We start from the raw sequence: 13,751 nt of genomic DNA, 5'->3' as shown, positions 1-13,751 counted from the left end.
AAATGCTGTTCTTTTCAACATTCTATTTTAAAAAGCTTGGCCATCACAGAAGTACATTACATTTTAAAGTAAATTCTAAAAGAAAATATTTCCTCTAGCTCTTTAAAAAAAACATTTTTATTTAAAAATATAAAATAATATTTCGCAATCAAATAAATGCAGCCTTGGTGAGCGTAAGAAAATTCAAAATTTTTGACATGTAGTAGTGTATTATGTTATAATAAATATTATATTATATTAAATCATATTATACATTGAAGGAGGGACCCTTGAGACATTTGTATTTATACATCATCATTTGGTGAAAAAAAACACCCTGCTCTGTTTATTTGGTACTGCCAGTGAATCCAACCACAAAACATGCCTGTGGATATTTAGGTCCCATAACACATAAAGCATGATATACGGTTTCTGCACTGTGGACATACATATACTGAATCATTTAACCGTCACTGGTACATGCTGATGATACAGCTCAGTGAACCATGAAGGTGCCTGTTCAACATTCAGCCCAACTCAGTGACCGGAGCGGTTTTCTTCTCCCATATGCTTTTGAGCTCTCTGCATAGCATATTTCTAGCTTCTCATTGCCAGTTTGGAAGTGTGTGTATGAGCTGCATTGAGTGCAAGTTTTTCTTCCAACGGAGAAGCTTTTATTGGCAAAGACAGCTTAAGACATCTGCAATAGCCATTTCGTTTACCCTTGATAATAATATTATTTCTGGAACAAATTTTTAAAGAAGAAAAAGATGCTCATGTGTAGCTACACTGCCAGCCAGTTTGGATGCGCTCGACTGAATTTATATTTCTCACGATCTTTAAATCCTAATGCTTAAATGCTTGAAATTAGTTTTGTGGACAAATCTAAATTGTGCCTGCATGTAAAATTAAACCTTCACAAAATATTTTTTCATGTAAAAATATTTATTTATTTTAATGACTATGCAGAGCTGTATTTCATTTGAATTTAACCATTACTTTAAACTGTGTAAAAATAATAAAGATTTATGCTGTTTTTATTAGTGGCTTCTAGTTAATCAGTTGCTGACTAAAATGTCTAGCCATCTCAGCCCTCTATCATACTGTCTACGACATGTCATCTACACATTTCTGTACCTCCAGCTGCTGTTCAGATCAATAACACTTTAGTAGCCGATAGTAAACTACGTGGAATAACCTGTCAGTGGATGGCAAAGTGCCAATCTGCAATTTAGGCTCACGGTCCAACTGTCATAACACAGACGAATCATGATACTTGTTTTCTTTCGCATGCCGTTGTCTCTAAGGGAACTGTAGAACATGTTCGCGTTTCAGATTTCTGGCATGCTGAGATCTGGGCAGAGTAAAATATAAATGACGCCCAAATCAAACGCTGATGGAAAACAAGTGATGGTATCGCTAAGCTATTGACAATTACATAGCGCATATACTTAATTTCCTTTGATGGTGTCTTCATAGGTTTAAGGGCTGTGGAGTTTTGAGATTTGTGCATTTCTTTCTCAGAAAGCAGTTAAACCGAGATCGTTGTGAGCTCTGCTGGAGAACATCAGAATGGCTACCAGATGTAGCCTGTGGGTTTTTTTCATCTAGCTGCTGGGTCTTGGGTGTGGACCCCTGTAGGAAAGACAAACTCCACAGCCAAAGCATCAAAGGCTCAGAGCGTCATCAATTATACAGGGACATTGACAGCTTACAGAACTCTAAAATTTCATCTAGGGAGTTTAGCACATCGTTGAATTTTCATTTTCTGTCTACAGGATGAATTTATGAATGTTTTTGCATGCGTTTAGTAGAAGTTGTATTTCACAGTCTGTAAAACTGACAGTCTGGCTTCACAGTTTTTCTTTACTGAAAAGGAAAAATGTTAAGGAAACTAGACATTTCTTCCTCATTCCTCCCAATTACCCGCAGTTTAAAAGTCACAATAGGCCTATTATTCCTATTTAAAATATGAACATTATGATATTTAATAGAGAAATTCACAAATCACATTATGACAGTAATAGAGGACTGGAATTTTTACAAAGTTTGGTCAAATTAACCATTAAAAAAACATAATGGTGTGTCTGTTCATGTTCAGTATGGACACTTCTCCCTATGTTTCCCGGCATTGTGATGTGTTCTTTTCTGATGTTGCCTCACAGTGACATTGTAATGGGATTTGTTTCTACACCTGTTCTGTATCTTAATGGCACTCCCAATATATTTTTTCAGTGTGTGTGTGTGTTGAGAAGGAAGCCGGCACGTGGAGGCACCGACACGTGCAACCAACAGTCATCTTGTATTATTTTTTCCAAACTCTTTTAATATTTCATCTGGCGGGCTGCAGATGACAAGAGGGCCTTACGACCAGGAGACACCGTCTGCTGGTTGACTCAGACTCCTTTATTTAAAGTCAACATAAATCCGTATGGACCCTATTTACTTGATTGCATTTTCCTAGTCTTGTCCATGACTCATTGGTGCACATTAATCCAAATTTAAAAATTGGTCTTTGTAATCTTTAATCAAATAACCCTTTGCAAGGATTATTTTATTTTATAATTTAATTTAATTAAATTTTAGTTGAGTTTTTCCACATTTTATTGTTTTATTTATTTAAATTTTATTTTTATTTAAAATTTTATTTTACAAATTTCTTTCTTAGGCCACACAAGCTATTGAATGACTATTGAATGATATTAACAAACTACATTTTTCAGATTTTGGAGTTAAAAGGTTTTATTTTTATTCCTTAGGCCACATGACATTAACTGTTTTTTAACAAATTCTACACTACATTTTCCACCCCTTGTGGAACATTCCTTTTCACCCAAAAATACATTGGACATTTTGGAGTTAAAAGGGGTTTTCACTTCAATTTTAAGGGACAAAAACTTCTCTGTGAGCTGTTCTGTTAGAGCGCAACCATGTCTTGTTCATTGAAAGTTCCCACATTTATTCCCACATTAAAAAAAAAGGCGGAGCCACAGGAGAGACAGGAATTAAATATCCAATAGCATTTGCACATGTGTAATGAAATGGAGCCACTATCAATAAAACGAGAGAATGCCTTTTAAGAGGAGTCAGTTTCCAGCGCTGACTCGGAGTCTGGTGCTGACTGGTTTAAAGACATGGTCTACATTTTGTGATTACAGACATCTCCCAAGTAAATCTGAATTTTGCTATTAACCTGTATGATTAGAGAGGACAAGAATCTTCTCAAGCTAAATTCTAGACACTGGAAGGCTTATTAAATGGATCAATATGAATAAATCTATTTGACTTTTCATGACACAGAATGTTAAAAGAAAACAGGAGTACGAGGGAGACTTCAGCAGCTATTTTAATGGCTGTTCTGTGTTCAGAAATAATGCATTGCTTTGGAAACTCAGCTTGAAGTAGTTTTATTTTATATTCCTGTGATTTTAAATTGATATAGTGAGGCTGTAGCTTTGTACACAGACAGCAAGAAGAAAGGCACGGGTAAGCGGAGAAGAATTCGTTTTTATTGCTACTTTTCTCACATGTATGGATAATCTCTTTTTTATAACTCTCCACCCAAGAGCTGCGGTCAGAGGCTCCCACTGCGCCCGCTCTATAGCTCACCCCACTGAAATAACAGCAAGACCGCTGGTCTCCAAACACACCTGCTTTTCATTTCAGCCCTACTGATTACAAAGTCTGCAGGAAAACTGAAGTATTGAGTATGCTGTAAGTTTGAGTAGAACGGACTGGATGCAAACCACATTCAATAAGATTTAAAAAAAAAATGTTGTGCATTAGCTGCTTAGAAAGCACTACGGTTATTGTTACGATAGATTTGAATGTATTTTTTTATTTTATTTTATATTCTCTTTTCATATATTTATTACATTTTATTACGTTTATTTATTTTTTTTTGTTATTACCTTTCTAGAGTTTTTTACAAATCCAAAACGTAAGAATTTTGGCTGTTCGACTATAAAACAAGTGAATAAAAATCCCATAGACTTGCACTGAAGTAGCCATATCTAGGGACCAGATTTGACTTGGGTACATAAGCAGCCACCTACTAACCAAAACACCCTAGTAACTATGTATAGCTATAGTAGTACGAACAGGTACTTCTCACATTCGTAGAAATCTAGTTATATCGTAAGTGCTTATTGGACGTTTATTCGTATAGGCTCCGCAATCATTCGCAAGTGGTTTTATTGTGTGTGTGATTCTTCTTATACTTGGAAAATCTGCTGTAGGTGGAAGTGATGGTTAATGGAAAATTGTAGAGCTCCACTTTTGGATCATGATAAAGTTGTCCACCTTGCTTCTACCGGTTATTTCACAGGATTAAGTAGACGTTTTGTCTTTGGCTCAAGTGGACATTATATGCCACTAGGTTGATAGGATGTTCCAGCTAGGTGTACCAGCAAAGCCTGGGAGATTGACTCTGTCACGCTGTGCATGATGGATGGAAAGCGGGAAATAGCCTTTGCAAAGAAAGGGCACTCCAGGGAGATTGAGAGCAGATTGAGACAAAGGAGAAATCCAGCAGTGGAGATGCTTAAACCCTCTCTTGACACCTCTGAGGTAATTGGATGGGTATTTCGGAGGTTGAAGGCCAGGTAGAATCTGTGTTATGTGACTTTAAGCCATTTGTGCAACCATGGTTATTGGAGAAGCTAAAGAGTTTGACCTCTGAGAAGGTCTGATATCCTCTGTTACTTCTGGGATCAACTCCTTCCATAATCTTTCTGTTTAAAGGGTTAAAGATGAGGTTTAGGCCCAGAACAGGCTGGTTCTGTGTGAATATTGCAAATTACCTTTTAGCTGTGTTCCTAGCGGATGAGATTTGAGGAAAGTCTGGCTCTACCATTCTCCAGTCGTCAGCCTGGATGGGTTGGATTTTTTTCCTTCTCCAAAAATCAATGCTACATTGCCTAATGGCCAGGGTAAAAATGGCTGAAAAGACTTTAAAAAGTCTCTGCTGTGCAACCGGACGCTAAATCAATACAGCGCTATAATCACCAGAACACTTCCATTCCTGTAGGTGAGATCGAGTTCTGCTAATGTGAAGAACCTTGTTTAGTCTTGTATGTCAAAGGGCTCAGCAGGTCATTTGCTTACCAACAGAAATGCAAACATGGATACCCAAAGACAAATATGCTGAAATACCCTAGAGGCTAACTGTTAGCCTCGATTAGCATGTCATATGGAAAGTGGCGCTTTGATATTGATGCATTTTGGCTGTTTGGCATCAGTGAGTCAAGGTGAGCAAACATCAAAGTCTAGATGTAAGAAACGGAGCTTCAATGATCACTACGCCAACGCTTTCTTGGCGCCTTTTTGGTCAGCCATCAAATTTCATGTTGTATGCATAAAAGAGAATGCCGTATGATTATACTTCAAAATACTAATGTGAGCTAGTCTAGAGGAGCCCATATTTGTCCGTTTGAAGGCCAAGCACATGAAACATGCCTCTGAAGGTTGGCTATTTAAAGTCCTTTGAAAGTGTTTGAGATGCTAACGTTTCCAAGCGCTTTTCTTTGCTTTAGTTTGTATGAATCCTTCGCTACGTGTGGATAAAATTTCACTCTTCAATCCCCCTGGAGTTCTACTATTTAGGTCTTGATTCACACTCAATGAAGGGAACGTTTTGGAATTATGTTGTCATGGAAACTAGTACATAAGCCTCTCTCCCTAGGTAATAGAATGCGCAGTTTCTGTGGGTATGGGACCCTGCGGTCAGCTTTCCTCTGACCCTATTTTTGTTACGCTGTTCTGCTTTTTTGAGTAGGTCCGCAATGCTGTTAAATTGAAAGGGGCACCTGAAGCAGGGATGCCACTCTTACCGTCTCACTCTCCCCCTCAGGGGGGAAGAAAATCTGTCTCTCATATCTGAGAAAAACTCCCTTCATCTTCTTCATTGAAGACTGGTGTACATAGTAGCCTAACTGGATTGACTTGACACAGATGACATGTTCTTTTTTTTAATGCTTTATTTTATTTGTGAAATTGTATTGTCTGTCCTTACAAAAAGTACTGTGGTGATGGCATTTTATTAGATTGTAATATCATGGTATTTTGAACACATTAATAGACTTATGTTTGATTTAGCCTAAATTTTGTCTCAGATTTTCCCCCCCTTAATTCGTGGTAAAATGTGACTCAATTGCAGATATATTGTTAAAATTTGTTTAATAAAAAAGCCTTGATTTTCTTTACATTTAATCTTATTACGGTCTAGGATATATTAAAATAACAGCAAGATGTTAAAGAGATTTGAGGATTACATTGTTGCATATTAATTTATTATGATTTATACATGGTACACTATATCTCATGTCCCTTATTTTAATTTTAATGTAATTATTTTTTTCTCTTATTTTACGTATTTGTCTTACAATATATAATAGTAAGATGTTTTGGTTTCATTAGTTTTCAATTTTTTCACTTTCCCAAAAGTTTCTATTTTAGTTTTAATTTTTTGTATTTTAGGGCTACCAATTTTACTTTATTTTATTTAGTCTTTAAATGCTTTTAAGCTTCAAATAAGTTAATGTTTTTTCCAGTTGTATTCATTTTTTTTAAAGTTTATTTTTATTTAGTTTTTGTTTTAACTTTTGTTAACGGTAGTAAAGTGGTGTCCCTGATCTATGTGATGGAGAAGGGTCTCTGTTAGCTGTTCAGGTGTTGGGTTGATGTCTATTGATCTGCCTCATTCAATATGAATCTGAGGCTGCAGACAGAATGAGAAATACACTAATAGCAACCATTCGTCCCCATGGACCAGGCATTAAACACACTCTCCAAACATGTCTCTCATCCTCCTCCTCCCAGGAAGAAAAATAAATAAAATACAAGTGCTCCACTGTTCATTTTTCTCTCGCTTGCTTTCTCTTACTTAATTCCCATGATGGTGCTGCTCTTTTTGTCTGAAGGTATCATATATAAAAGCTATTGATTATCTTGAGTCAAGGGGACACCAATCACACCAATGTAAATATTTGATAAGGAAGCCATCTGAAATCTCGCTGAGATGTTCCACTTTTCTGTCTTCTGCTCATGAGCAAAAGTACGATCTCAGTATGTTCTGTTTTACATCGATTGTTTTCCTCTCCCATCAATAATTTGTGTTGACATTTTGTTCTCAATGTAAAATTCATAACTTTGATCTTGGTGGACAAAAGTTTTTCAAATATTAATAAAAAGTGAAGAAATGTTTTTAATGTTTTTTATATATTCGAGACATGTTCATCATAAAAGAGGTGTATTCAGGGCATGCATTGCATTTTTAATGTTTTGAATAAATTAATAGAAAATTAGTGTAACTGATTAATAGCTTGGCTATACCTGCACCAAACCAGCATAAACCATCATTTTGTTTGACTAAATTAAGATTTCATTATGGTGGACTCACCTTGCTGGAGGATGTTTTCAAGCTCTGATGATCTCAGATAGACCAATTAATCTAGAGCTTTTCTGCTCTCCACTTAGGGGCAAATTGCTTCTCCTGGATCTGTCCTTCACAGCTTTCCATATCCTCTAACATACTTTCATTTGCGGTTAGCAGGCGTAGTGGAAATCTGCCTTGTTGCTATTGCTCTGGCTTTGACACACTAGACCTGTTGGGTTCCACAAAAGGCCGGGCTTTCCAAGTGCTCTCTGGTTTGGCACTGAACACAGAGAGGGTGCAAAACCATAATACACACATGCTGTTTCATTTTAGGCTTTGTTCCAAACCGCCACGGAGACTTTACACCTCTTACCTCACGCTGACCATCAGAGGTGATGGAGAAACAATCGCACGCTCTTCAGGTCTTGTGGTTTTACACCCCATGCAGCAGAACTTCACCTCATAACCCTGAAAACTATGTTTTTTAATGTTTTTATTTAGGTCAGTGAATACTCCCAGATTTGTGCCAGAATTCAGTAAGCCTGTTAGCATAAAGCTTTAGTTAGTACAGCAGTGTAGACATTTGGGAAAAGGACTTTTTGTGTATTTCCACATCTGTGTATATACTTCTTTTGTACAGAAAAGCAGGAACTATGTAGCACATTGAGCTCTGGCTTTAAAAAACAATGGCTTTTTTTATATTTGTGGTCATGTGGATTAAGACATTTCTGTAAATATAAGGAGAGCATGGCTAGGTAACAAAATACAGTCAGCGTAGGGCTGGACGATATGGCCAAAATTTATATCACGATATATTTCTTAATTTCGGTCGATACGATATAATTCTGATATCGATATGAACACTATTAAAAAAGCCTCATAAAAACGGCCAAGAACGGCCACAACAGATGTCTGTACCTTCAAACTTATGAAAAATTAATTTGCCAACTCTATGAAACCTACTCCTATAAAACGATATAATATTTTAGGAAAAAAATGGCGCAAATAAATAAATGTTCACCTTTTATTGGTATTTAGCCTTCATACAAACAAGAAATGTGAAATCACTGTCAAATAAATCTCAGACTCTCCTTATTAATATGAATATTTTTTACTTCAAACTATAGGCTAACATACCAGTCAAAAGTTGTTGAACAGTAATTTTGGTTTTAAAACGTGCAGTGCTCATGTTTATTCAACAAAGTCAAATGCCATAAATAAATCAATGTATGGGAAACACTGGTAATGTATATCGAAATATCGGAAATGTGTTTAAAAATCATATCACCGTTATTGAAAAAAATTATATCGCGATACATATTGATATTGAATTATTGTCCAGCCCTAAGTCAGCATGACACTGAGAAAGGATAGATTTAGTAATTTCACTGGTCCCGATTGCCTCTCGGCAGATTGAAGTAAAAGCATTTAGAGCAAATTCTTGTTCCTTTAATCTGTCAGAAAGATCTCCCGCTGAGAGGGTCTTATCTTTACTACAGCATTATCTGTTTCATGTTTTCTCACTCTGTGTGTGTGTGTGTGTGTGTGTGTTGCTGTGTTTGTGTGGCTGTGTTAATGGCTTTAGATTGAGAAACATGCTCCGAGTTGCTTCAGAAAACAAAAAAATAGAGCAACAACAAAAGCATGTTGCTGGAAATGGGTTTATTATTGAAAATGCAAACTGCTTGTCTGCCAGCAGGAGGCGCTGTGAGAGCGGCAGAACTAGCGGTTTCTCCAGTAATGGCTGTAAACAAAGCAGCTCCGCTCATGAACTATTAATTCTGCTGGTCCCGATTGCCTCTCGGCAGATTGAAGTAAAAGCATTTAGAGCAAATTCTTGTTCCTTTAATCTGTCAGAAAGATCTCCCGCTGAGAGGGTCTTATCTTTACTAAAGCATTATCTGTTTCATGTTTTCTCACTCTGTGTGTGTGTGTGTGTGTGTGTGTGTGTGTGTTGCTGTGTTTGTGTGGCTGTGTTAATGGCTTTAGATTGAGATAGATGGATAAATCTTTGTCATTCGTGTTGAAGAAAGCCTAACTGAAATTCTTTTTAGGCCAAAAAATAAACTCCAAAATATTAAATAACAAAAATAAACTGGACTGGTCAGAAAGAATATGGCATTTTACATGACTTTATCTCTCATTAAAAGACACATCTGCCCATGTTTTGACTCGTTTGACCTTTTCACGCTTCATACTGGCAATAAACCGCTGTTGATTGGTTGGTGGGGAACTGAAAGATGCTGATTAATTAATTAAGAGGGACACTGTTTCATGTTTTCTCACTCTGTGTGTGTGTGTGTGTGTGTGTGTTGCTGTGTTTGTGTGGCTGCGTTAATGGCTTTAGATTGAGATAGATGGAGAAATCTTTGTCATTCGTGTTGAAGAAAGCCTAACTGAAATTCTTTTTAGGCCAAAAAATAAACTCCAAAATATTAAATAACAAAAATAAACTGGACTGGTCAGAAAGAATATGGCATTTTACATGACTTTATCTCTCATTAAAAGACACATCTGCTCATGTTTTGACTCGTTTGACCTTTTCACGCTTCATACTGGCAATAATCTTTATTTTTTCCCCATTTATAAATGAAAAGAAATAACTTATAACCTACACTTGCTGACTAATGGCAGTCAAGCGTAAGGTTTCTTGCTTCAAAATCAGTCATAATGTAGTTTTACTTGAACCGTTTTTTCACTTGACTGTATTATTAGTACACAACAGGCTGTGTTTGCTACTGTGACTTTAAGAATCTCTATATTCAAATGACCTCATTTTTAATTTGATAAAGACCAGCGTGTGTGTATTTCTCTTTGAAAACAAAAAAATAGAGCAACAACAAAAGCATGTTGCTGGAAATGGGTTTATTATTGAAAATGCAAACTGCTTGTCTGCCAGCAGGAGGCGCTGTGAGAGCGGCAGAACTAGCGGTTTCTCCAGTAATGGCTGTAAACAAAGCAGCTCCGCTCATGAACTATTAATTCTGCTGGTCCCGATTGCCTCTCGGCAGATTGAAGTAAAAGCATTTAGAGCAAATTCTTGTTCCTTTAATCTGTCAGAAAGATCTCCCGCTGAGAGGGTCTTATCTTTACTAAAGCATTATCTGTTTCATGTTTTCTCACTCTGTGTGTGTGTGTGTGTGTGTGTGTTGCTGTGTTTGTGTGGCTGCGTTAATGGCTTTAGATTGAGATAGATGGAGAAATCTTTGTCATTCGTGTTGAAGAAAGCCTAACTGAAATTCTTTTTAGGCCAAAAAATAAACTCCAAAATATTAAATAACAAAAATAAACTGGACTGGTCAGAAAGAATATGGCATTTTACATGACTTTATCTCTCATTAAAAGACACATCTGCTCATGTTTTGACTCGTTTGACCTTTTCACGCTTCATACTGGCAATAAACCGCTGTTGATTGGTTGGTGGGGAACTGAAAGATGCTGATTAATTAATTAAGAGGGACAGCGGTCTTATTGATTATGAAACATCTCCGGCCGTTAATTAATGGTAATGTGGTGTTAAATCAGAGCGTCAGTTAATGGATTGAGGTCAAGAATGTGAGCGTAAATTCTAAAGTGTGCAATGTAATTCTTATTCTACAGCTATTGAATATTAATGGGATTTTTCTGGCCCCTGTATTGAACATCATGTTGGAAAAAAGTATATATATATACTAGTAATTTATTGTAATGATATTTCTGATATTTAATATTTAATCAAATATATCATAACATAACAATGTTATGAAATATTTTATAGTAAATATTAAAAAAAAATTCTGTAATATTATAATTTCAATACATAATAATCATAGTAATATATAATAATTGTAGTAATTTATTGTGTGTGAGTGGTGAATGACCATGGTGAATATTAACTTCTCTAATGAAGTTGTCTTGGAGCACAAGACAGCATCTGTGTTTGAGTTATTAACTACAGTGTAGGTTGAGTCACTTAACGTTGCTAAATTTACAAGCAACACCTCTGAAACCTATATCCACCTCTAACTGCTTCTCAAAGCTGCCGTCACTCTACACTCCATTAGCACGGTCCAAAGTACAGTATCATTGCTTTGAAAAGCCTCTCCTGAAAAGGGAAATATGTTGGAGGCATTGTGCTGTGGCTGATAAGAACTGACATGTTTGGGATGTGTTTGCAGAAATCTAGGGTTTGCTTTTAGTTCAGGGGCAACATGGGAGTCTGGCATGGCGTCCCTGAGGGAAAGTGCTCTAATGTGCGCGCACACACACACACCCACACCAATCACACTCACTCAGCTCCAACTTAACTCAGGACCCACACACACAGAAAACATGGCCGCCACGTGCCTCCAGTCAGGCTAATGCTGCAGCGGGATGTTAGTTATGCCTCGCTGGAGGAGGTAACGAGAGCTGATAGGAAACCTCCCTCAGATAACATCACAAAACTCCTCTCTTCAGATTGCTGCTTTATTTTTTCCCAATTTATAAATGAAAAGAAATAACTTATAACCTACACTTGCTGACTAATGGCAGTCAAGCGTAAGGTTTCTTGCTTCAAAATCAGTCATAATGTAGTTTTACTTGAACCCTTTTTTCACTTGACTGTATTATTAGTACACAACAGGCTGTGTTTGCTACTGTGACTTTAAGAATCTCTATATTCAAATGACCTCATTTTTAATTTGATAAACACCAGCGTGTGTGTATTTCCCTTTTCAGAAGGAAATGGTTGGATGGAAGGATAGTTATTATACATATGTATATATCTAATTTTGTGTGTTTTTTAATAAACACATTATAAGAAATAGGTCAACAAGTATGTGTGTGTATATATGTACAATATAAGTGTATATACAGTTGAAGTCAAAAGTTTACATACACCTTACATACACCTTGGAAATACTTTACCAAAATAAGAGGGATCATACCAAATGCATGTTATTGTTTATTTAGTACTGACCTGAATAAGATATTTCACACAAAATATGTTTACATATAGTCCACAAGATAAATAATGTAATGGTTAATATAATAATAATAATAGTTGAATTTATTTATAAAAATTACCCCATTCAAAAGTTTACATCCCCTTGATTCTTAATACTGTGTTCTTACCTGAATTTTGAGATCCATCTTTTCACACTGAGGACAACTGAGGGACTCATATGCAACTATTACGTAAGGTTCAAACGCTCACTGATGCTCCAGGAGGAAAAAAACATTAAGAGCCAGAATGGAGATATGTACTTGTGTACATCGATCTGTCTTTTAATATTTAATATTTATTATCTATACTTTTATATATTATATATAATTTATGTAATTTATTACAATAGTAATTTTTCTGAATATGAATACAATCAAACTTTTTCCCCTTCTTCTTCGATAGCATGTCGGTCAGGCTTCTACAAGGCCTCTGCTATGGATGCGTACTGCGTGAAGTGCCCCCCACACAGCTACTCCCACCAGGACAAGGCTTCTGAGTGTGTGTGTGAGAGAGGCTTCTACAGGGCCGAATTGGACCCTCGCTCTATGGCGTGCACAAGTAAGCTAAGGATCTTGTGGCTTCCTAAATATTAATAAAAATAAAGCATTGAAACATCCAGTTCATTATTGTGTTTTGATTATTTGATTTGGTTAAGTGCTCAACTGATGTGCTTTACTTGTGTGTATGTTCATCAGGGCCACCTTCGGCACCCGGCAATCCCATTTCCATGGTGAACGAGACTGCAGTCACACTAGAATGGAGTCCTCCTCGTGAAAGTGGTGGACGTGGAGATGTGTCCTACAGTGTCCACTGCAGGAAGTGCTCTGGAGAAGCAGGGGCTGCAGGAGACCGGGAAAAGTGCGTTCCCTGTGGTAGCGGTCCGCATTTCAACCCCAGGCAGTTTGGCTTGACGCACCCCAGAGTTCTGGTCACAGGACTGCAGCCTCATACCAATTACACCTTCAACATTGAAGCCCTGAACGGAGTGTCAGATCTCAGCCCCAGTCCACGTCAACTAGTGTCCGTCAACGTCACCACCAGTCAGACAGGTGAGATGTCACACATCTAAATTCGGTGTTTCTCTATTTAACGATTTTTCTGCTTATTAGTAGCCTCTGATTTTCAAAGCTGGTGTCTGAAAGCTAATTTCTGCAATTAGCAGACACTTTCAGTTTTTCTTTAATTTATTTTTTAAATAAATTATTGCAGTTATTTTATCATGTTAACTACTGAGTTTTAAGATTAAAAAAATAGAAGCCAAATCTTGAAACTAATCTTGTATTAATACATTCAACTAATTTTTTTAGTTTATTTATTTTAATTAATTAATTAATATATTATATTATATTATATATTATATGATATTATATTATACACACACACACAGAGTAATATTCTTATACATTGAACATAAAACAATTAAATAAATTT

At 36.5% G+C, this 13,751-nt stretch overlaps 1 protein-coding gene across 1 annotated transcript in view; it reads left to right on the top strand.

Moving 5' to 3' along the window:
• Positions 1-13,751, top strand: part of LOC107558533 (ephrin type-A receptor 3-like) — a 37,038-nt gene that overhangs the window by 10,917 nt on the left and 12,370 nt on the right. The window contains exons 3-4 of the mRNA XM_016242184.1: positions 12,723-12,878; positions 13,016-13,369. Of these exons, the coding sequence (XP_016097670.1) occupies positions 12,723-12,878; positions 13,016-13,369 (510 nt within the window). The remainder of the gene's footprint in view (positions 1-12,722; positions 12,879-13,015; positions 13,370-13,751) is intronic.

Source organism: Sinocyclocheilus grahami, unplaced genomic scaffold, assembly GCF_001515645.1.
Source record: "Sinocyclocheilus grahami isolate Dianchi unplaced genomic scaffold, SAMN03320097.WGS_v1.1 scaffold648.1, whole genome shotgun sequence".
In the NCBI taxonomy this organism is placed as follows: domain Eukaryota; kingdom Metazoa; phylum Chordata; class Actinopteri; order Cypriniformes; family Cyprinidae; genus Sinocyclocheilus; species Sinocyclocheilus grahami.
This window is presented reverse-complemented; position numbering and strand designations above follow the sequence as displayed.